At 42.9% G+C, this 25,075-nt stretch overlaps 2 protein-coding genes across 2 annotated transcripts in view; both read right to left on the bottom strand.

Annotated features, from left to right (window-relative positions):
* The window catches only part of cdk19 (cyclin dependent kinase 19), an 80,441-nt gene that overhangs the window by 29,883 nt on the left and 25,483 nt on the right, over window positions 1–25,075 (bottom strand). The window lies entirely within an intron of this gene.
* LOC136702830 (uncharacterized) lies at window positions 13,483–23,118 on the bottom strand. The gene is made up of 7 exons (XM_066677974.1): window positions 23,070–23,118; window positions 22,016–22,099; window positions 21,598–21,702; window positions 18,940–20,947; window positions 18,647–18,775; window positions 18,109–18,201; window positions 13,483–14,905 (listed from the first exon to the last, which is right to left on the bottom strand). Exons 2-7 carry the CDS (start codon window positions 22,025–22,027, stop codon window positions 14,688–14,690), a joined length of 2,565 nt encoding a protein of 854 aa, XP_066534071.1. The 5' UTR covers window positions 22,028–22,099; window positions 23,070–23,118; the 3' UTR covers window positions 13,483–14,687.

Raw genomic sequence — 25,075 nt, 5'->3', positions numbered from 1 at the left:
CTAAGGTATAATCTCAATAAAAAAAGCACTGCAAATAGCATGAGGTGCTCTAAAGCAGCTCCACACTGAGCTGCTAGCTCCCAGTATTAGCTAGCTAAGTTACCAGCTAGAAAGCTAAGTTCTGGGGGCTATAGCTCACAATAGCAGGGTCTAAAAGTTCAAGTAAACTGTGTTTGGGAAGGTTATATGGACTTATATAAAACAACAAAGCTGGATAACTTAAACTTAGCATCTTTTAAGGTGGAATGGTGTATGCGATTATGAAAACGGGACTGTAGCTTGTTCGTGGTTGAAGTTTAACTTGTTTGTTTGTATTAACTGTTTGAATTTCCACAGAAACTCGTGTGTAAATCGAACTGTTTACATTTACAACCTTTTCAGTCTGTGTTTACTTTCATGCAATTGGTGAACTCCCAAATTTGTCATTTTCACTTTAAGTAGCCTGTAACAGCAAAAAAGGTCATTATTACTCACATACGTAGCAGAAATAGAACACCATCCTCATCTCTTTTCAATATTTTCAACCTTCTAAAGGTCTCTCCACTGTCCTTTTCTAATGTCTTAGCCAGAGACGCAAAAACATTGTGAACATCGCCTATGTTAATTGACCATTGATGTGAACTATTTTAGCAACATTTTAGCTAGCGAGCTAATCAGCTAACATTCACTAGTTGCTTTGTTCTGCTCAATTTGAGGCTTTGCTCAACCCAGGGCGATATCTGCAGGGCTACAGCTGCACACTTTTGGTTTAATATGGTTTCTAGGGTGTTTCCATTTATGAATGGGCATTAGTTCTGAGACTCACTGCCTCATGGCGGGCGGGGGTTTCCCTGGAACTGGGGCATGGTAAGTTCTGGGGTTTTTTGGTTTTTTAGGCCCAGGAAATGGGTCAGGCATCTGTAACGGTGTCAGGCTCAGACACACACATGCATAGCCAACTACTACATAGCCTACTACACAGAGTTATGAGATATGGTGAACACAGCATGCCCAAGTCTGCGTAAACATGTCTTATAATGAGTGAATTCAGCTTCTTTAAGGTGGAGCCATTGTCCCAAACACCCAACACCATCACCTGACGTCAAATCCTCACAGCAAGGTTTTAACACCAGTCTAGGATTCGCAGATGAGGCTGCTACTGATACCACAAGGGGGTGGGGGTAAATTTGGGATTAATCCCATTGGATTTGGATGAGCAACTTTTGTACATGCACTATGTCGACTATGTCCATGGCTCCATTCTCAGCTACTTGGAAAAATGAGGTGACTCTGTTCACACAATTTCACACGAAAACGGGAATTAGGTCGGGTCTGAATGGTAGTTTTCATAAAACAATTTTTTTTCAATACACAGTGAATCAGAGTCTCTTTCTGAATACAAGCTGTTCTGATTAGCTTTATAATCCACACCTACGAACTTCTCCAACGCAAGGGCTCAGACACGATAAGCACATAAACAATGCGCTGGCAGATGCTTGCTTTATCACAACAAGCGTTTCTGAGCATATTGTGAGTAAATAACTGCAATTAAAGGGAAATTCCACTCAGTTAAGCTGTTTTGGGGATTGCTTTGATGCGAAATGCTAGGTTCAAATCAGGGACATTTTTGCTTGATGGTGGTCATGACAGGAACCAGACGTCTCAATCTCTACAACACACATATAGCCATTTTATATACTAACCTCAACCAAACATCCTGACCTTCTGAGTGTTTGCTGTAATACTGATGATGATAAAATCATGGTAAATCATTCATTATTTGGGGGCTATGGTGCACCTGCATGGGACTCTTATTTTGAAAAACAACTCCATCCATCCATCCATTATCTGTAACCCTTATCCAATTCAGGGTCATGGTAGGTCCAGAGCCTACCTGGAATCATTAGGCGCCAGTCCTTCACAGGGCAACACACACTCACACATTCACTCACACACTCACTGTCACTTTTGAGTCGCCAATCCACCTACCAAAGTGTGTTTTTGGACTGTGGGAGGAAACCGGAGCTCCCAGAGGAAACCAACACAGACACAGGGAAAACACACCACACTCCTCACAGACAGTCACCCGGAGGAAAACCACGCAGACACAAGGAGAACACACCACACTCCTCACAGACAGTCACCCGGAGGAAACCCACGCAGACACAGGGAGAACACACCACACTCCTCACAGACAGTCACCCGGAGGAAACCCACGCAGACACAGAGAGAACACACCAAACTCCTCACAGACAGTCACCCGGAGGAAACCCACGCAGACACAGGGAGAACACACCACATTCCTCACAGACAGTCACCCGGAGGAAACCCACGCAGACACAAGGAGAACACACCACACTCCTCACAGACAGTCACCCGGAGGAAACCCACGCAGACACAGGGAGAACACACCACACACCTCACAGACAGTCACCCAGAGGAAACCCCTGCAGACACAGGGAGAACACACCACACTCCTCACAGACAGTCACCTGGAGGAAACCCACGCAGACACAGGGAGAACACACCACACTCCTCATAGACAGTCACCCGGAGGAAACCCACGCAGACACAGAGAGAACACACCACACTCCTCACAGACAGTCACCCGGAGGAAACCCACACAGACACAGGGAGAACACACCACACTCCTCACAGACAGTCACCCAGAGGAAACCCACGCAGACACAGGGAGAAAACACCACACTCCTCACAGACAGTCACCTGGAGGAAACCCACGCAGACACAGGGAGAACACACCACACTCCTCATAGACAGTCACCCGGAGGAAACCCACGCAGACACAGAGAGAACACACCACACTCCTCACAGACAGTCACCCGGAGGAAACCCACACAGACACAGGGAGAACACACCACACTCCTCACAGACAGTCACCCGGAGCGGTAATCGAACACACAACCTCCAGGCCCCGTGCCACTTGAAAAATAACTAATAAATATAATATATAACTAAAAAGGCCAACATTCGATCATAAAACAATATCTCAGCTATCACATACAAACTGGTCCTAAACTCTTTATGTAATAACTTCACGTGAGTAATCTTTTAATCTCTTTAGACATTCGGTTCTTATGTGGTGACCGGTCCTGACCATGTAAGCGTCTCTGAAACAGCTAGTGCACTAGGGGCTGTGAACACAGACCCTGACACCCACACAACCAGCGATCCACGGAGCCCGGGTCAGGGCCGGTCACGGGAATCAACCCAACGACCTTTCAGCCCGAAGCCCTCTTCTCTAACCATTAGGCCACGGCTGCCCACGGCTTTCTTCTGAATGTGTAGCGTGCAGAAATTTCTCCACTCTCGCTTCAGATCTGAGCGTGTTTCTGATCACAGCTGTTTGTTTCCATCCTCCCACACCAGATCAGAAAAGCCCACCACCCTGGGGCTGAAAGGATGCGGAGAGGTCAAGACACCCACAACTGTTAAAGTGGAATAGACACAAAAGGTCATGGTGTGGTCTGTTTGAACTTGGTCTGGGAAAGAGGAAATGTCTTGGTTCTGGTTAAGATGGGAAATGCTAGAATGGAAAACAAACACACACACACACACACACACAAGAAGGTGGTATCTGGACAGGAATCCTGTAGGACCCATGGGAATAATGAGATCCCTGAGGGAAAAGAAGAGAAATTACCCCCATCAAACTGGACCAAATGTTCCGCAGGGAGCTGAGTGGAAGTGGGAGGGCTGTTTGATTACTGATGTGTTTACAGGGATTTTTACAATGAGACTGTGATAAAACTGTTGATATTTGCATGTTTTCTTAGGGGCAATAAAACAACAGACACAAACCCCAAGGGAAAAGAAACCAAAAAAAAAGCATGGAGAGTCAACTCTCCATCTTTCATTTATTTCATTTCTAGTCAAAACGGATATTTAAAAATTGGAACAAAGATAATCCACATGCAAAATGCAAAGAAAATGAAATGGAAATGAGTGGCTCGTAAAAGCTGTGCAAGACTCACTACAGCACCTCGTCAGATAAACACAAGAGGAAAAGAAATACGCAAAAACACAGACAATAGACCAGTCTGGCTGGTGTTTCTATAGCATGGACCACCATTGATAGCCAAGTTGGTTTCTATTTTATTACACAATCCTGCCATTGTGTGGCTTTCAACCAGTCAGTGGCAAACACAATGAGAGAAAGAGAGAGAGAGAGAGATTGTAAGTAACAGAGGTCAAAACTAAAGGTCAGATTGTTTACTAAACAAGGAAATTTATGTTTTCTAAGGAATATTATTTCGTGTTCTCTCTCAGTGAGTGGATCAGTCACAGCAGTGCTGCTAGAGTTTTTAAACACATCAGTGTCTCTGCTGGACTCTGAATATCACCAATATATATATATATTTTTTGTGGGATTCAGAGTCCAGCAGTGACACTGATGTGTTTAAAAACTCTAGCAGCACTGCTGTGACTGATCCACTCGTATTAGCACAACACACACTAACTGACCTCCACCACATCAGGGTCTCTGCAGCGCTGAGAATGATCCACTTAAAAAAAACAACAGCTGGACTACAGTCTGTAATTGTAGAACAATAAAGTGCTCTTATATCATCAGTGGTGCTGCTGAAAGGGACAGGGAGTGTAGAAACGGGCACAGGATTTGTCTCAAACATCTCTAGCTATGGAAACCCAGAGTTTCAGCCAATCAGAGACGATGCGCCACAAACACAACCAAGCTATGGAGAGTCCTCTGTGGGTCAGGAATACAAGAGCACAAGAGTTCACACTGTGCCCGGACGCCACGGTTTCACTATGGCAGTGTTTGGTTATGAAATAATTACCCATGACCTCATGGGAACTGTGGCTGTTCCTCAGCAGATGTTCTTGTGGGTTCTCGCTGGATTTCATCTTCCACTTCCCCAGTTACACTCCAGTGGATTACGGTGACTTCAAGAACGTTGATTTTTTTGTGTGTCCTAGCTATTGAGAAATGGCCTGTAACATATTCAGAGGTGTAATGTAGAATGGATGGGAGTGGGAGGGGCTTATTCCTGCACATGCTCAAATAACTGTAGTGATGTTTAACATGTTACACACAAAGACACAGAAAATAAAGCAGGTGCTTTATTTTCTACGGATACTGGAAGCCTGTGCTAGCATTTCTCCTGCGGTGTTGCTATCAGTGTGTGAAGAGTGGGAGAAGAGGGTTGCACTGACAATCCAACAGCACTTTGAACACATTTTATAAGTGGTCAGTAACTGGTAAATAGCTAATGAAAGAATAACGTTACGTTAAAACCAAGCACACCATTGTTTTTCTTGTGAAATTCACAATAAATTTGACGTGTCACATGACCCTCTTCCCATTGAAAAAACAAAAGTTGAATCCAAAATGGCCAACTTCAAAATGGCCGCCATGGTCACCACCCATCTTGAAAAGTTTCCCCCCTCCCATATACTAATGTGCCACAAACAGGAAGTTAATATCACCAACCATTCCCATTTTATTAGGGTGTATACATATATATGACCCACCCTGTATAAAAATAAAATAATAATAAATGACTAATGCTTTTATTTTGGTAAGTGGTGTTACTATAACGCTACCATGTACATATTGCTATGGTAACTATTTGTATGTTCTTATAGCAATGGTACTATACACAAAAACAAACATTCACAACACACACATAAACTACACTCACAGCTGGATCACAAACCCACACACACACACACACACACACACAGATGCTCTGATCCTATTAGTGCTGATGGGCAGCAGATTGGTGCTCTGCTCTCCAGGCCGCTGGACTCTGCACTGTGGTCAGATTTCAGTGGTTTTTAAGAGGAACTTGCTTCGTTTGCTGTCTGAGCTGCTTATCTTGGCCCAAAAACAATAAACCAAAAAACAATAACCCACAAAGCGCATGACCTGGGTTTATCTCCACAGCTTGTGACGTGACCAACATCAACATCAGCACACACTCCTTCGTTCATCAGAACTGCAAGAACAATTTTAGATATTTAAGATTAAACTTCACATATTCCACAAGGAAACAAAGTTCAGAGGTCTTAATAAAACATCCGTGACCTGTTTTGGTCAAAAACACCACAAGAAAACGCCACTTTCTCCCTGTTCAGAACAGCTAGCTACAACACCTGTTGCTTTAAATGATAATGAGCCACTCGTTGTTCACCCTGACCGCAAGCATACAGCAGTGAGCAGCAGAAGCTCTGGTTTTTAACTGTTTTTGCTTGGTTTTCTTTCTTCTCTCCTCCAGCTCCCCACCTTAATCTGTAAAAGCAAGTGAATCTCAAAGTATCAATCCAATGTGATTTATGATGTAGCCCACACATATACCATATTATAGCTGATTATCTGTTGACACCGACATTGAACGTGTGGCACATGCATCGTTCCCAGGACAGAGCCAGGTTTACAAACATGTACATCATTGAAGACATAAAATTATAGTCCTGCACAAAGTTGCACGGTACATCATTAACATGGTGTTGAAGGGCTGGGAGCCACAGTGAGTCATGCATCCTGTGACTGAGTTCCACAAAATAAAACCATAACTATAATCAGGATTTGGCAAAAGGAGAGAGAGAGAGAGAGAGAGAGAGAGAGAGAGAGATGAGGGCTGGCTCCAGGGAAGCAACCTGGAGCACCCTGTTTACTACGGACTTGGTTAGAAAACACAGCAAAGGGACTTGGAGGTTATGAGGGAGTGAGGTCATTAAAAAAAGAAAAAAAAGTAAGCAGCAATTACATTAGCCATTAGCTACTGAGCTCATCTTACAGACAGAGACAGAGACTGACCTTGAACAGTGAGGTCTGGTTCAGTCCAGTCTTGTCCAATACTGGCCAGTTCTGTGCCTGTGTGTGTGTGGGTGTGTGTGTGTCCGTACCAAGAATTTATCCCATTGTGGGGACCAAAACCAGTTTACAAACTCACACTGTGAGGAATTGTCTTCCTTGTGGGGACCACCACTTGGCATTACATTTTTTGATGAAGCCTTATTTTAATACAACAATAACAATTATAATAATATTTCGCAGGACCCAATGACACTTTACAATTTGAGGGTGGAAAGAGATTCATCAGAGGGAATTGAAAAAGACTTTTAGCAGTGATTTTAAGATGGAAAGAACGGTACATGAGCGAATGGGTGCAGGGACTGTTTTAAAGTTAGGGTTAAACTTAGTGGCACTTGGAAAATGAATATCAAGTCATTACATAATGAACGACAGTCTATGTTCTCACAATTCACAGATACTAGACTGTGACTCTGTGTGTGTTTGAGTGAGCAAGCAACAATCGCACATTGCTGATTGTGCAGCATGTGTATCCTGTTTCCTGAGCAAAACAGACTGGACACAGTGCACCTGCCAACAGACCTGACGCTGCCATGTAACTGCCATTACTAACCGAGGTCAGGAGCTGATGTAGGACGGTGAGTTCATGCCCTTTAAGCGTGGTGTAGTTGGGTGGATCATGTTTGGCTGCTTCTGCATCCCATTCAATGGCAATAGCTTTCTACAGAGATTACGCAAGTGATCTTGAAGTTATTAGAAAGTGGGTACGGACACTTGCAGTCCACGTGGCATCACTGCTGTTTATGTTGGAAGCAATTGGTTCGGTTCCTGTTTTTGCTCAATGTGTTTCCACCAACATAAATTCATTCCTGAACCAGAAAATCTCATCCCACAGATGGAAAAGGAAAAACAAAAGTAGGTAGATTAGGTTCTTCAGCTCAAACTGTAATGGGCTCCATGGTGGTGTCGAGCTAAAAAGCTCCAAAAAAAGAGCACAGAGCCTCAAATAAATAGTTATCACGCAGCAGAACAGGACGGGATCTTTTGCAGTGTGTTTTCCGTGAGTGTGATCAGTGTGACTTGAAGCTCATTAGATTATTCTTTTCTTCACTTTTCTGTTCACAAACTCAGAGAGATAACTCAGAACTCAGAACCAGTTCAAGACCCAGAGTTCCTCTGGAGAAACAGGGCCAGTAGAGCGGCTGATGTAAAGCCTGAACAACGCCCCTGAATTCAGTGAGTCCAGAGTTTGCAGGAGAGCAATTGTCTTTGAAAAAGCTAAACACAGAGTCATTGTGTCAGTCTCAAAGGTCAGTTCTTAAAGCACTGCTACCGTAAATTACGCAAGAGCTCAGGTTCAAACCCAACGATAGACGAGAGGGAGAAGGAGGAGGGAACTGACTGTGAACCACAGTAATCACACCCACGTAAACGTATGTAAATGTGTGTCTCAGGGTTAATCACTGACTCTGACATTATAACTGACACCTGGGGGCCTTGGATATATCAGAGACCCTGTACTTTTCCTGTTCCACCCTTGTGTGCGGGACCCAGCTCTTTCAGGGACAACAAAGCAATGTGATTCTCGATATCATGAAAGCAGCACTTATCCAACATTATAAACTGTATTGATTTTGGTGCCTTAATGAACTCATTACTCTCAATACAGAATGACCCCAAGGTGGTACCCGAGTCAAAACTGTAGCATGGAATCTACAAAAGACCAAAGCAATAGCCTTCATCATTTGGTCCTTATCAGACACCGTCCCCACAGACGAGTTCTGTACGCGGAGGGACAGAGGAAAGGCTAAAAGGCGCACATAAATTCAGAGGGGTCAAAGTTTCCAGTGGTTCGAATGAGGAAAAGATGAGGAATGCTTTGCTTCAGAGCCAGTCAAATAAGCTAAAGCAGCACCACATGGCAACCACTACTCACTCACTCACACACACTGCAGCAGGTCACAGTACACGTACAAAGGGCTTATTGTTCTGGTGTTTTTCTGAGGAGCCTTCACTCATTTCTCTCTCTCTCTCTTTCTCGGTATCTCTCACCCGATTCAACCTGTAATAAGTTGAAATCAGGCCGAAGCCTTTACAGCATCAATAATGGCTGCTTCCCAAAGGATCACGAGACAAAGATTATTTACACATTTAAATACATTCAAAATAAACAGTAGCTGTAAATGACAGTTCTGATAATAACCATTATTATTGAAACCGTAATCGCAAACACAACACAGAGCTAATTTATTTACAGTTGCCTAAAATAGGTTTTGTTTGTTTGATTTTGAATGGATGCTAATGTAAGAGCCCTTTATTCTGGGAAAAGTGGGAGGGGTTTTACTGGACTATTTAAGATGAGGGCAGTAGTCCGTGTCTCTCTCTCTCTCTCTCTCTCTCTCTCTCTCTCTCATGTGCTTATTCCCCTTTGTTTTGAAATGAACGATCACTTTCACATGGCTGAGGTCTGGCCTTTAGAGACAGAGGCAGAACACATCACTTAGAAACCACTGTTGTTTCACGTTGGTTACATCAGGCATCTGCTGCCTGTGTATATATGTGTGTGTGTGTGTGTGTGTGAGAGAGAGAGCGGGAGAGAGAGATCGGGCGAGCACTTAACACAGGTCAGCACAGATGAGTGCACACATTACCCTATAGAGAGTTTAACAGCTGTGACATGGAACAACACAGCACCCTGGAAAAATATTTCCATGGGATAGAAATGGCCTTGACATTCACAACAAATTATATATAGACACACACAGGTCAGAATATATACAGTATACACACAAACACACACACACACACACCCACGGGTCACTCTCAGAAACCCCTACCTTGTTCTGCAAACTCATTGGCTAATTCATTAGAAATCGCTACCTTTGACATCTCCTCATTGGCCACTTTACTAGAAACTAGACACTTCACTGCTCACTTTATTAGAAACCCCCCAAAAATACAGTTTTCACACTGGACACTTTATTAGAAACACCTACCAAGCACGTCCACCAAGTGTCTACTTTATTGTTAGAAAGCTTTACTTGTTACCACTGACCATTCATTCATTATCTGTAACCTTTATCCAATTCAGGGTCGCGGTGGGTCCAGAGCCTACCTGGAATCATTGGGTGCAAGGTGGGAACACACCCTGGAGGGGGCACCAGTCCTTCACAAGGCAACACACACACACACACACATTCACCCACACACTTACACCTACGGACACATTTGAGTCCTGTGTTTTTGGACTGTGGGAGGAAACCAGAGCACCCGGAGGAAACCCACGCAGACACAGAGAGAACACACCACACTCCTCGCAGACAGTCACCCGGAGGAAACCCACGCAGACACAGGGAGAACACACCACACTCCTCACAGACAGTCACCCGGAGGAAACCCACGCAGACACAAGGAGAACACACCACACTCCTCACAGACAGTCACCCGGAGGAAACCCACGCAGACACAGAGAGAACACACCACACTCCTCGCAGACAGTCACCTGGAGGAAACCCACGCAGACACAGGGAGAACACACCACACTCCTCACAGACAGTCACCCGGAGGAAACCCACGCAGACACAGAGAGAACACACCACACTCCTCACAGACAGTCACCCGGAGGAAACCCACGCAGACACAGGGAGAACACACCACACTCCTCACAGACAGTCACCAGGAGGAAACCCACGCAGACACAGAGAGAACACACCACACTCCTCGCAGACAGTCACCCGGAGGAAACCCACACAGACACAGGGAGAACACACCACACTCCTCACAGACAGTCACCCGGAGGAAACCCACGCAGACACAGAGAGAACACACCACACTCCTCACAGACAGTCACCCGGAGGAAACCCACGCAGACACAGGGAGAACACACCACACTCCTCACAGACAGTCACCCGGAGGAAACCCACGCAGACACAGGGAGAACACACCACACTCCTCGCAGACAGTCACCCGGAGGAAACCCACGCAGACACAGGGAGAACACACCACACTCCTCACAGACAGTCACCCGGAGGAAACCCACGCAGACACAGAGAGAACACACCACACTCCTCACAGACAGTCACCCGGAGGAAACCCACGCAGACACAGGGAGAACACACCACACTCCTCACAGACAGTCACCCGGAGGAAACCCACGCAGACACAGGGAGAACACACCACACTCCTCACAGACAGTCACCCGGAGGAAACCCACGCAGACACAGGGAGAACACACCACACTCCTCACAGACAGTCACCCGGAGGAAACCCACGCAGACACAGGGAGAACACACCACACTCCTCGCAGACAGTCACCCGGAGGAAACCCACGCAGACACAGGGAGAACACACCACACTCCTCGCAGACAGTCACCCGGAGGAAACCCACGCAGACACAGGGAGAACACACCACACTCCTCACAGACAGTCACCCGGAGGAAACCCACGCAGACACAGGGAGAACACACCACACTCCTCACAGACAGTCACCCGGAGGAAACCCACGCAGACACAGGGAGAACACACCACACTCCTCGCAGACAGTCACCCGGAGGAAACCCACGCAGACACAGGGAGAACACACCACACTCCTCACAGACAGTCACCCGGAGGAAACCCACGCAGACACAGGGAGAACACACCACACTCCTCACAGACAGTCACCCGGAGGAAACCCACGCAGACACAGGGAGAACACACCACACTCCTCACAGACAGTCACCTGGAGGAAACCCACGCAGACACAGAGAGAAAACACCACACTCCTCGCAGACAGTCACCCGGAGGAAACCCACGCAGACACAGGGAGAACACACCACACTCCTCACAGACAGTCACCCGGAGGAAACCCACGCAGACACAGAGAGAACACACCACACTCCTCACAGACAGTCACCCGGAGGAAACCCACGCAGACACAGAGAGAACACACCACACTCCTCGCAGACAGTCACCCGGAGGAAACCCACGCAGACACAGGGAGAACACACCACACTCCTCGCAGACAGTCACCCGGAGGAAACCCACGCAGACACAGGGAGAACACACCACACTCCTCGCAGACAGTCACCCGGAGGAAACCCACGCAGACACAGGGAGAACACACCACACTCCTCACAGACAGTCACCCGGAGGAAACCCACGCAGACACAGGGAGAACACACCACACTCCTCACAGACAGTCACCCGGAGGAAACCCACGCAGACACAGGGAGAACACACCACACTCCTCACAGACAGTCACCCGGAGGAAACCCACGCAGACACAGGGAGAACACACCACACTCCTCGCAGACAGTCACCCGGAGGAAACCCACGCAGACACAGGGAGAACACACCACACTCCTCGCAGACAGTCACCCGGAGGAAACCCACGCAGACACAGGGAGAACACACCACACTCCTCACAGACAGTCACCCGGAGGAAACCCACGCAGACACAGGGAGAACACACCACACTCCTCGCAGACAGTCACCCGGAGGAAACCCACGCAGACACAGGGAGAACACACCACACTCCTCACAGACAGTCACCCGGAGGAAACCCACGCAGACACAGGGAGAACACACCACACTCCTCACAGACAGTCACCCGGAGGAAACCCACGCAGACACAGGGAGAACACACCACACTCCTCGCAGACAGTCACCCGGAGGAAACCCACGCAGACACAGAGAGAACACACCACACTCCTCGCAGACAGTCACCCGGAGGAAACCCACGCAGACACAGGGAGAACACACCACACTCCTCACAGACAGTCACCCGGACGAAACCCACGCAGACACAGGGAGAACACACCACACTCCTCACAGACAGTCACCCGGAGGAAACCCACGCAGACACAGGGAGAACACACCACACTCCTCGCAGACAGTCACCCGGAGGAAACCCACGCAGACACAGGGAGAACACACCACACTCCTCACAGACAGTCACCCGGAGGAAACCCACGCAGACACAGGGAGAACACACCACACTCCTCACAGACAGTCACCCGGAGGAAACCCACGCAGACACAGAGAGAACACACCACACTCCTCACAGACAGTCACCCGGAGGAAACCCACGCAGACACAGGGAGAACACACCACACTCCTCACAGACAGTCACCCGGAGGAAACCCACGCAGACACAGGGAGAACACACCACACTCCTCACAGACAGTCACCCGGAGGAAACCCACGCAGACACAGGGAGAACACAACACACTCCTCACAGTCACCCGGAGCTACCACTGCCCAGTTTGTTTAAAAAAAATGGGTCCCTTTATTAGAAACTCATTCTTCACACTGTCCACTCTCCATTTAATTAGGAACAGCTAACTAGGATTTCTTCCCCAGGGGCATTGTATTAAAAACACTTACCCGCCTTTTCCAAACACTGGCCACTTATTAAGAGACCAGTGTCACAGAAAAAAAATAAATAATAATAAATCATAACTATCAGAAGCCATGCTGCAGGCCTGCAGTAGATGCTTATTAATGTTTCATCATCCTTGTTTTCCTGCAGTTTGGCCAGCGCTACTGCTTTCACAGTTTGGTCAGGAGCCTGTGCTGGACTCAGTCATCACTCCGGTCTCTATAAATAACCCTGAGCTTCACATGCAGGTGTTTGTGTGCTTTGTAGAGTGACTCGAGCAACAGCCAGTCTCTCTAGCTATCTCTCTCTCTCTCTCTCTCTCTCACAAAACACACACACACACACACACACACATACGCGTTTTTGTGTAATTTCAGGACACCAGACAAACTACCTACAAATGGGGACATCCCTTTCTGGAGGTTCCAGAAACAAATGAAACCTATTTTTGTGTTTCATATAATTCCCATATGATGTTTATCTGTTGATTTTTTCTGTATGTTCTTTTTTAAAAAAGTTCCTATTTTTCTGGTTTATGTGAAATTATGGGACACTTTCGGGTTTATGTGAACTTCCAGGACATACAATACACACACTTTCAAGTCTGCTACTACCAACATAATGGGGACATGTTAAAAGTTGGGACTTATTTTACACATGGACTACTGCAAATCAAGGACACAACAATTATAGGGTGTATCATAGCTTTCAAGGTGATGTATGGGCATGTTCTTAATTTTTTTATAATCTTAGTAGTTCAATATTCTAAAATATTGAAATGATTTATTCTAACTGTACATGTAGTGTACAGTTAAACTAATCAGACATATTATCAAAAAAAAAACATTTATTTGAATTTCCAACACAAGGTATAAAACAAAGTGCCACAGTTTTACAGCAGATTCTATAGATCACATGCATCTACATTTTGGTGGATGTTTAGTTTTTTACATCTGGAAGCTGTCCTTCACACTAAAATTTCCTGATGAATGAGCAAATAAAAATACTACAAAATGGAATAAAATATTTTACATGATCCAAAGAAGGATTTTATCCATCTCTTCTAAAGTGAATGCATGGGGCATTTTTTTGGACAATTACAATGTATTCACTTGGAACTTTGCATTGTGTTATTACAATTATGTTATTAATAACAATAGCTATAACAATAATAAAGCATCTATTTTTTTATATTTTATTATTATTATTATTTTATATTTTTTACATTTACTTTTATATTATCCTTCAGCCAATAATATATTGTATTAATAACGAGCCTAAAAAAAATAATACATGGCTCAATCCACTGCAAATTTTCTCTCTCAAACAATTAAAATAACAAATAGCATACTGGTGAATGGTGAACAGTGTAAGTATTCAATGACGGTTATATACTGAACAAAGAAGGTTTAAGAATATTGCTGGCTGAACTTTACCAACTTAAAAAAAACTGCATAGAACACATCTGATATGTCAGAATAAAAAAATAAATGAAATGACAACGTCTCCTTCGTTACATTCATACATTTGTCAGCTTACAAAGTCAGTATTTTACCCACACAGTTTTCTTTTGAGTGCCACTATTCTGTTCTTCACATAGTACTTGATGGCCACCCAGTCACGGTTTCTGAGAGCATCAGGTTCAGACAGCAAGCATGAGAGACAGTCTTTCTTACCAGGGACTCGGCCACTCTTTATACAATGCATTAGGTGTTTCTCAACAGCATGTACCTCATCATCTGACCACTTCTTCCTGCTTTGTGGAATGTCTGTTGACAGAAATGAGATCTGAGTCACAAAACACAAAATGTACATAAAAACAAATTAATATTAGAGGGGCATGGAGTCAATCAGTCTGTGGCACTGCTCAGGTGTTATATGAGAGCCCAGGCTGCTCTGATAGTGGTCTTCAGCTCTTCTGCATTGTTGGGTCTGGTGTACTGCATCTTCCTCTTCACAATACCCCATAGATTTTCTATGTGGTTAAGGTCAGGTGAGTTTTCAGACCAATTAAGAACAGGGAGACCATGGTCCTTAAACCAGGTACTGGTAGCTTTGGCACTGTGTGCAGGTGCCAAGTCCTTTTTGAAAATGAAAACTGCATCTCCATAAAGTTGGTCAGCAGCAGGAAGCATGAAGTGCTGAAATTCCCTGGTAGACGGCTGCGTTGACCTTGGACCTCAGAAAACACAGTGGACCAACACCAGCAGATGACATGGCACCCCACACCATCACTGACTGTGGAAACTTTACACTGGACCTCAAGCAACGTGGATTCTGTGCCTCTCCTCTCTTCCTCCAGACCTTGATTTCCAAAGAAAATGCAAAATTTACTTTCATCAGAGAACATTACTGTGGACCACTCAGCAGCAGTCCAGTCCTTTGTGTCTTTAGCCCAGGGGCGAGACACTTCTGACAAGTGTCTTGTTCAAGAGTGGCTTCACACAAGGAATGCGACAGCTGAAACTCATGTCTTGCATATGTCTGTGTGGTGGTTCTTGAAGCACTGACTCCAACTGCAGTCCAGTCTTTGTGACTCTCCCCACATTTTTGAAAGGGTTTTGTTTCACAACCCTCTCCAGGGTGCGGTTATCCCTATTGCTTGTACACTTTCTTCTGCCACATCTTTTCCTTCCCTTCGCCTCTCTATTAATGAGCTTGGACACAGAGCTCTGTGAACAGCCAGCCTCTTTAGCAATGACCTTTTGTGTCTTCCTCTGTTTGTGTAAGGTGTCAGTGGTCGTCTTTTGGACATCTGTCAAGTCAGCAGTCTTCAACATGAGTGTGTAGCCTACAGAACTAGACTGAGAGACCATTTAAAGGCCTTTGCAGGTGTTTTGAGTTAATTAGCTGATTAGAGTGTGGCAGCAGGTTCAATATTGAACCTTTTCACAATATTCTAATTTTCTGAGAAACTGAATTTGAGGTTTTCATTAGTTGTCAGTTATAATCATCAAATTAAAAGAAATAAACACTTGAAATATCAGTCTGTGTGTAATGATGAATATAATAGGAAATGTTTTCCGGTTTGCAAGAGCACTGTTCGTTGCCTGACGTGGTTTTCCTCACACAAAATTATTTTCTCTGCTCGCAAATTTTTTACTGGCTCCGCTGGTATAGATTAGGCTAAATTTAAAATAAATAATTATTAATAAATAATTAAAATAATTTTAAATAAAAATTCCCCAAGGATGGAATTCTCTCGCCTGGGTATGCTCCGGACCCACCGCGTCCCTGAACTGTATACGAGGTTAAAGGCAGTGAACGAATGAATGTGTGAAACTGAAAATGTTCTAGCTTTCCCACTGTTACTAGCACTGTTCTAAGCCTTCTAATGGGTTACGTGCAGTATGATTATAGCTGAGCACTTGGGAGTGTTCATTCATTTATTTATTTATTATTTTTAATTCTTGTTAATTCATCTTTTTACTCTTTTTGCTTCTTTAAACGCTTGAGGAGGTAATGCCATAAGAATGTTTCAATAACACGACAAAGACATCATTACATTTATGTGGTAAGGAAATGTTATTGTTCCAGTGAAATCTTTCCTTGTGAATTTGAGTAATGTGAATACTATATGTGCATATATATGTTGTATAGTAATGAACAATTGGTGCATTCAGTCTATATTTTAGAAGGATGTCCTTGTCACAGTGTGACAATGTTAATATCACAATAAATAGAGATTGATCAATATAGAAAACTCTTTCATGAAATTTTTTTTGGCCATATCGCCCAGCTCTACTTGGTTGTGTGTTTTAAATGGATAAGACGGGAATAAGTGTTTCAAAACAAGTTTAGTTTATAAACCTAGCGCTAGCTTTAGCTTCGCATAGCTGTTTAAGATGGAAATGAATATTCAATAAGTAGCTGGAGACTCTTAAACAGACCCATTTAAGGTGGAACTAAACGCTTAAATACAAAAATTGTGAATAGGATGCAAGGATCTGCCTTTTAAACTGATGATTACGGTTGAAGGGAAAATAACACCAGCCTTGTCTAGTCTAAATTTTAATGTGGTGTAGATATTACTTTCTTGTAAATGCAGGGAAAATGGTGGTGGCTCTTTATATTTTTGCCCTCCCCTTAAGTAGGTAAATGTTTAGTGACATCACACGGTTTGTTTGCTTTAAACAGATAAAGTGGAATAACAGTTGCTTCAAAAAGCTTAAAAGCTATAGCGCTAGTTTCGGCTTTTAAGGTGAAACAGAATTCAAGAACCTGGCGAATAACGCCAATATGACTCATAAACCGACACATGTAAGGTGGAACAAAATGTTTGACTACAAAAATTGTGGATAAGATCTGCCTCCTAAACAACATTTATGGTGGAAAGGAAAGTTGATAAGTAACACCAGCCATGTCTAGTGGAAATATTTCAGGTGGATTTGGACAGATAAGTAAATGTGTATAATGGAGGGAAATCACGGCCACGTTCACTTATTTTGCGTAGATATAGATGTTATAGTGAATCGATGAACACTTTTCTGTGTAAATATGTTGATTATGGCACACTCTTCTTGTCTCTTGCTTGTTCGTTCAGTTTTCCTCAAACTGGCAACTGCTCGAACTTCACGTCTGAAGAGGAGGGGGAGGAGCTCTCCCCACTGTATTATAGTTTTTATTTAAATGCTTCGTGTCCGTATTACAGATTGCTTCTTTAAAGTCAGAGTCACTACATTTTTTTTTGTTCAGTGTACCAGCACAACACACACTAACACACCACCACCACGTCAGTGTCACTGCAGCACTGAGAATGATCCACCACCACATCACACCTGCTCTGTGGGGGTCCTGAGCGCTGAGGGACAGGGGGGTAAAAAATATTCAGAATAACTGAAGAACTACAAAGTGCTACTGTGTGGTCAGTGGAACTGGGTGAATGGGCAGAGTGTAGAAAACTGGAGGACAATGAAGTGACCAGTTGGTCTATGTGCCATAGAAATAAAATTGCAAGATTGTTTTCCCTTACCATTGCTTTGTGTTGAACTTGGTTCTTGTAGATGACTTTGGTCAGAAAAGGATTCTGAGATTTTCTGCTTTTCTCCTTTTCTGTTATGCTGATCTAAATACAAAATAAATACATACAATTTACACTAATGTAAATCACCAGCCTACAACTTTTAAATATAGTGCTTGTACAAAATAAGACTATTTCAAAGCCATCCTAAAACTGCAAGCCACATACTATAGTATACATTATATTTGGCCAAATGCGTTACACCATATACTTTTTTTAATGTTAAAACCAATTTAATTCATGGTGCAATATAATCTATAATTCTGATCAATGCACAAGCACAATGAAACAGCCTACTCCAAAAACACTAATCTGGAAATGTCAAAATAGGTATGAACGCAACAACCACATCAGAGTGCTTTACCAGGCAGAGAGGAAGAAGATATGTTAAACAAAAAGATCAGACAAAAAAAAAAAAAAAGTCACTCAAGACTGAATATATAATTTTGGCCTCAGCTATCAAATATACAACTTGTTAACCTAAGCTTACCATTTGGATCTGAGGTGCGTGGATTTTCTAAAGTTGATGGCTGAGGAGCTCTTGGGCTCTGGCTTTCCGGAAGGTCTTCTATCTCTGCCTCATCACTTGACGTATTAGCATCAGTGTCTTCAATTTCATCTAATCACGTATAGAACTGGTTAGTGAAAATGATCTTGCAAAATACAGGAGTATCAAAAACATTTCACTTTGCCAAATTATCATCACATTAAATGACCCACTGGACCTGATCTTACTGCACTTCCTAAATACTAGTTTTATAAATAAATTTTATGTTCCTCTACCTTTTGGATCAATTACGATGTCATCCAGCTGAACACCCTGGATTTCTGACAGTGCCCCTCTCTCCATTGCGATAAGAAGCTTGCTCATTTTAGCAAGTTGCAAAGTACTTTCAGGCAGACGGTAGTATTGACGATGAATCCTAATGTCATGACCCAAAAAGTTGGCAAGCTGATCCATTTCATTTTCTTTTAAATTTAACACTGTTGACAAAGTTGCAATCTGTTTACGTAACTTTGTTGATGAAAGAGCTGTTGGATTTCTTGCACCACAGGCTTCTGCATACTCACGCAAAGCATCCGATCCACGATAAGATGAGAGAGCATTTGGACGTGCAAAAAGGTGTACATTCTCACTTGGTACCTGACAAATTCTTCTTTTCTCAATGAGGAGATCCATGCAACTGACCATCTCTGGTGTCAACAGTACCGGCACCATCCTGCCCCTCTTTCCACGAATTTCCACCCTTTGAAAATGTTTACAGAGACTCTTTTCAAAATCGCTAAGCCCAGTTGCCAGGTCTTCGTGAATTGGTGACTGTTCTCTTGAAACATAGGACTCTAGTTTCAACCTTGCTGTTTCTCCACCCCTCCTTCTGTTAAAAAGTATGACTCTGGTAAGTGTCAGTTTGCATAAGCTTGCATAGCTTTTGACATCAGAATTTTCCTTCAGAGCATTCTTATATTTCTCCATCTCTGTTTTTAAAAAAGAATGCAACGTCTTCACATCTTCAGTGAATGGCAAAATTTGTGGCTTGTTCATTTTTGCCTCATTGAGGGTTGTTCCTGCTGCAGCTGAGATTGATTCGTTCCATTTATACTCTTGCAAAACTCTGAAGTTTCGCGCATCCTGAGCAAGCTGCTCTTGTCCCACCATTATTGCATTGCATTCCACAGAAGTTGCAATTTTTGCTAAACTATGGCCAAGTTTTAGAGCGAGTGAAGGAGTCTTGTATGTATTTGTTTCCTCACAGTGTCCAGCAACACTTCTCACTGCTTTGATGACATGGGGGAAATTGGATGGCAATACAAAATCTTCCATGCACTTCATAGGTGTCATTGTTCTTGCCTCAAACAGCAGACGTCCTACTTCTCTCATTTTTTGTCGAATGTAATCATTTTTTGTGGAACTTGGGTTGAGTTTGTTGAACATCTGTTCTCCCAACAGAAGTATGTATTTATCTTTCCTGATCAAATCAGAAATTTGATCATGCTTCATTTGGCATACGACTGTTTTCCAAAATCCTTTGGACAGATCGGGAGAAGGGGCAAATGCCATGTAACTGAGTGACTGCACATGCTTTTTGCCAGTGCTAGACTCATTAATACTGGAATTCTGTGGACAGTTTCTAATGTGCCTCCAAAGTGACTTTCTTGCATACAGACCCTGGCAGTGGATGCAATGTGTAAAGTCATGAGTGAATGCAGGTTTTTTAGGTCTCCTACAGGCCACCAAATCACCCTTACCCTCACTGGATACAACAGCATTGTGCACAAAATTTCCTCTGCTTATTAACAAACGCAGGCGCACTCGCCTCTCTTTTGATTTTTTATCAAAGCTGAATGCTTTAGCCACATCTGACTCATTGCGATGTACATACTGCAGATGCCTTGAAATTTTAGAGAATGGCTTCTCACAATATAGACAATACTGCTGCTTCTTATATCTCCAGCCTGTATTTGAGGATGGCATTGATGCTACATGAACAGAACTCTTGTTTTCTGTTTCTGTTAGAGAGATTAGATTTGAGGTGCTGACATTATTTCTTGCATTGCTGACCTCACTCTGGGTTCTGTTGTGTGGCTTGGATAATTTCATTTTGAGGTCACTGTTGTTTATGTTGACTTTCTCTTTGTTTCTCTTTAATTTCTTGTGGGAAACATGACTCTGAGAATCAGATGTGCTACAGCTAGAAGCCTCAGAAAGGTCACCATCTACATGTGGATCATAGTCGTCGTCACTATCCGTGTACTGCGAGTAGTCAGAGGAATCATCCATTTTAGTGAAAATCTATGAAAATGAAACCATAATTGTTTATTGAGCCATGAAAAAAACAAGTTTGGAGCCTTATCTTAAAAGACAATTCATTTTTCAACACAATAGTTAATGTTAAAAAGCCCATTATAGCTGATTTCTAACAAACCTGTCTTATAACATCTATTTGTGCTTCTAGAATTTCTGCTCTGTTCTTATGAGGCACGCAACAAGGCTGAAAGTAAAACAATAAAAAGCAAAATCCTCATCTCGAATTGTACTTTTCATAGAGATTTCTCGTGTAAAATAACTCTAGATGCTGTTTCTCTGCTGTGAGCAGAGAGAGAGAATCCTAACAGTGGACAGAGACATTTTTTCTTTTTTGTTTTTTTTTTTTAAAACAGGCTTCAGAAATGCATTAGATCAGTTCTGAGCACGCAAAACTACTGAAAAGCAGCAAATGATGAGGAAACATCCTCAGAGTTGTATATTAATAAAGGTGTGTTTCGATTAAAACCGTGAACGCCCCCTTTAACTACACCAAGATATTTTAGCCCAAAACAGTGCTGGAATTTTGGTGTCAGGACAATCGTTGGGTAAGGGCAGCACTGATGTAGTAGCCCTTAATGGAAAGAAATACTGAAATGCCTAGCTTACTATTATATGAAAATAGGTTCATTTTTTACCTGTGAAGCAGTAGCCTCCACTTTTGGCTCCTCGGTGGCCAAAGAAGTTTCAGGTTCAGCGCCGTACTTGGCAAGCTTTGCGCTCCGTATGATTCTGCTGTCAGTCTAAATGAATATAGGCATAGTAATATTAAAACAATAACAGAAAATGACCACAAAACTGACTATTAAAATCTAAAACAAGGATCAACAATAATTTATTCAAAGTGATTTACGCCAAGGTGTAAAATTAGGACACAACACACACCCCGTTTCTGGTACAGTCCAATGTCAGGACATTTGAGACTTCCCTCAGGTCAAAACATTTTACCCCAGAAAAGCCTTGGAGCATCATTATTAGGACAGTTATTTAATATTATTATTAAACTTAGTTTATAAATAGCTGTCCAAATAGAGTGTATGGATAATCCATTTCTACCTGTGCTGCCATGATTTCTGCTCTCCGCTCATGAGAAATCAGCGAAAGATCCGGACCTTCAGGTGATTTGTTAATGTTTTTGTCCTGCAAGGTGTGAGACAAAGACCAGTCAGACATTTCATGCTGCTTACTTTCATTGCTCATGGGAAAAAAACAAAATGACAACAATAAGGACTAAGAGAAGCAACAGCTTTCATTTTGGCAATATCGTTCACGTCATGATGCAAAATTAGGACCCGACACACACCCTTTGTCTGGTACGATGCAAATTCAGGACAATTTAGATATTAAAAGGGGACGTCTACGATTGTGGGGAAATGCTGTTCTCTCTGGTTTGTTTACACTCAGAAGCTGTGCGTCTTTTAAGGTGGAACAGTGTGTTTGGGGAAAAATAACTGATAGTACGCAGCTGAAGTTTGACTTGTCTGTAAGCTTGCTTTCACTATTTGAATTACCACAGAAACCCATATGTAACTCGAGCTGTAGAGTTTGTAATAATGTCGGTATGTGTTTTATTTCATGCAGTTTGCCATCTCCTGAATTTGGACAGTCCACCTTAAGAAATCCAAAACAGTAAAAATAAGTCAGTGTTACCCACCTATGGAACAGACACAGAGCATCATCCTCATCTCGAATTGTACTTTTCATAGAGATTGTATAGAGATTTCTCGTGTAAAATAACTCTAGATGCTGTTTCTCTGCTGCGAGCAGAGAGAGAGAATCCTAACAGTGGACAGAGACATTTTTTCTTTTTTGTTTTTTTTAAAAACAGGCTTCAGAAATGCATTAGATCAGTTCTGAGCACGCAAAACTACTGAAAAGCAGCAAATGATGAGGAAACATCCTCAGAGTTGTATATTAATAAAGGTGTGTTTCGATTAAAACCGTGAACGCCCCCTTTAACTACACCAAGATATTTTAGCCCAAAACAGTGCTGGAATTTTGGTGTCAGGACAATCGTTGGGTAAGGGCAGCACTGATGTAGTAGCCCTTAATGGAAAGAAATACTGAAATGCCTAGCTTAGTATTATATGAATATAGGTTCATTTTTTACCTGTGAAGCAGTAGCCTCCACTTTTGGCTCCTCGGTGGCCAAAGAAGTTTCAGGTTCAGCACCGTACTTGGCAAGCTTTGCGCGCCGCATGATTCTGCTGTCAGTCTAAATGAATATAGGCATAGTAATATTAAAACAATAACAGAAAATGACCACAAAACTGACTATTAAAATCTAAAACAAGGATCAACAATAATTTATTCAAAGTGATTTACGCCAAGGTGTAAAATTAGGACACAACACACACCCCGTTTCTGGTACAGTCCAATGTCAGGACATTTGAGACTTCCCTCAGGTCAAAACATTTTACCCCAGAAAAGCCTTGGAGCATCATTATTAGGACAGTTATTTAATATTATTATTAAACTTAGTTTATAAATAGCTGTCCAAATAGAGTGTATGGATAATCCATTTCTACCTGTGCTGCCATGATTTCTGCTCTCCGCTCATGAGAAATCAGCGAAAGATCCGGACCTTCAGGTGATTTGTTAATGTTTTTGTCCTGCAAGGTGTGAGACAAAGACCAGTCAGACATTTCATGCTGCTTACTTTCATTGCTCATGGGAAAAAAACAAAATGACAACAATAAGGACTAAGAGAAGCAACAGCTTTCATTTTGGCAATATCGTTCACGTCATGATGCAAAATTAGGACCCGACACACACCCTTTGTCTGGTACGATGCAAATTCAGGACAATTTAGATATTAAAAGGGGACGTCTACGATTGTGGGGAAATGCTGTTCTCTCTGGTTTGTTTACACTCAGAAGCTGTGCGTCTTTTAAGGTGGAACAGTGTGTTTGGGGAAAAATAACTGATAGTACGCAGCTGAAGTTTGACTTGTCTGTAAGCTTGCTTTCACTATTTGAATTACCACAGAAACCCATATGTAACTCGAGCTGTAGAGTTTGTAATAATGTCGGTATGTGTTTTATTTCATGCAGTTTGCCATCTCCTGAATTTGGACAGTCCACCTTAAGAAATCCAAAACAGTAAAAATAAGTCAGTGTTACCCACCTATGGAACAGACACAGAGCATCATCCTCATCTCGAATTGTACTTTTCATAGAGATTGTATAGAGATTTCTCGTGTAAAATAACTCTAGATGCCGTTTCTCTGCTGCGAGCAGAGAGAGAGAATCCTAACAGTGGACAGAGACATTTTTTCTTTTTTGTTTTTTTTAAAAACAGGCTTCAGAAATGCATTAGATCAGTTCTGAGCACGCAAAACTACTGAAAAGCAGCAAATGATGAGGAAACATCCTCAGAGTTGTATATTAATAAAGGTGTGTTTCGATTAAAACCGTGAACGCCCCCTTTAACTACACCAAGATATTTTAGCCCAAAACAGTGCTGGAATTTTGGTGTCAGGACAATCGTTGGGTAAGGGCAGCACTGATGTAGTAGCCCTTAATGGAAAGAAATACTGAAATGCCTAGCTTAGTATTATATGAATATAGGTTCATTTTTTACCTGTGAAGCAGTAGCCTCCACTTTTGGCTCCTCGGTGGCCAAAGAAGTTTCAGGTTCAGCACCGTACTTGGCAAGCTTTGCGCGCCGCATGATTCTGCTGTCAGTCTAAATGAATATAGGCATAGTAATATTAAAACAATAACAGAAAATGACCACAAAACTGACTATTAAAATCTAAAACAAGGATCAACAATAATTTATTCAAAGTGATTTACGCCAAGGTGTAAAATTAGGACACAACACACACCCCGTTTCTGGTACAGTCCAATGTCAGGACATTTGAGGCTTCCCTCAGGTCAAAACATTTTACCCCAGAAAAGCCTTGGAGCATCATTATTAGGACAGTTATTTAATATTATTATTAAACTTAGTTTATAAATAGCTGTCCAAATAGAGTGTATGGATAATCCATTTCTACCTGTGCTGCCATGATTTCTGCTCTCCGCTCATGAGAAATCAGCGAAAGATCCGGACCTTCAGGTGATTTGTTAATGTTTTTGTCCTGCAAGGTGTGAGACAAAGACCAGTCAGACA

Source organism: Hoplias malabaricus, chromosome 7 (assembly GCF_029633855.1).
Source record: "Hoplias malabaricus isolate fHopMal1 chromosome 7, fHopMal1.hap1, whole genome shotgun sequence".
NCBI lineage: Eukaryota > Metazoa > Chordata > Actinopteri > Characiformes > Erythrinidae > Hoplias > Hoplias malabaricus.
Note: the sequence above shows the minus strand (reverse complement) of the source record. Positions and strands in the feature narration are given on the sequence as shown.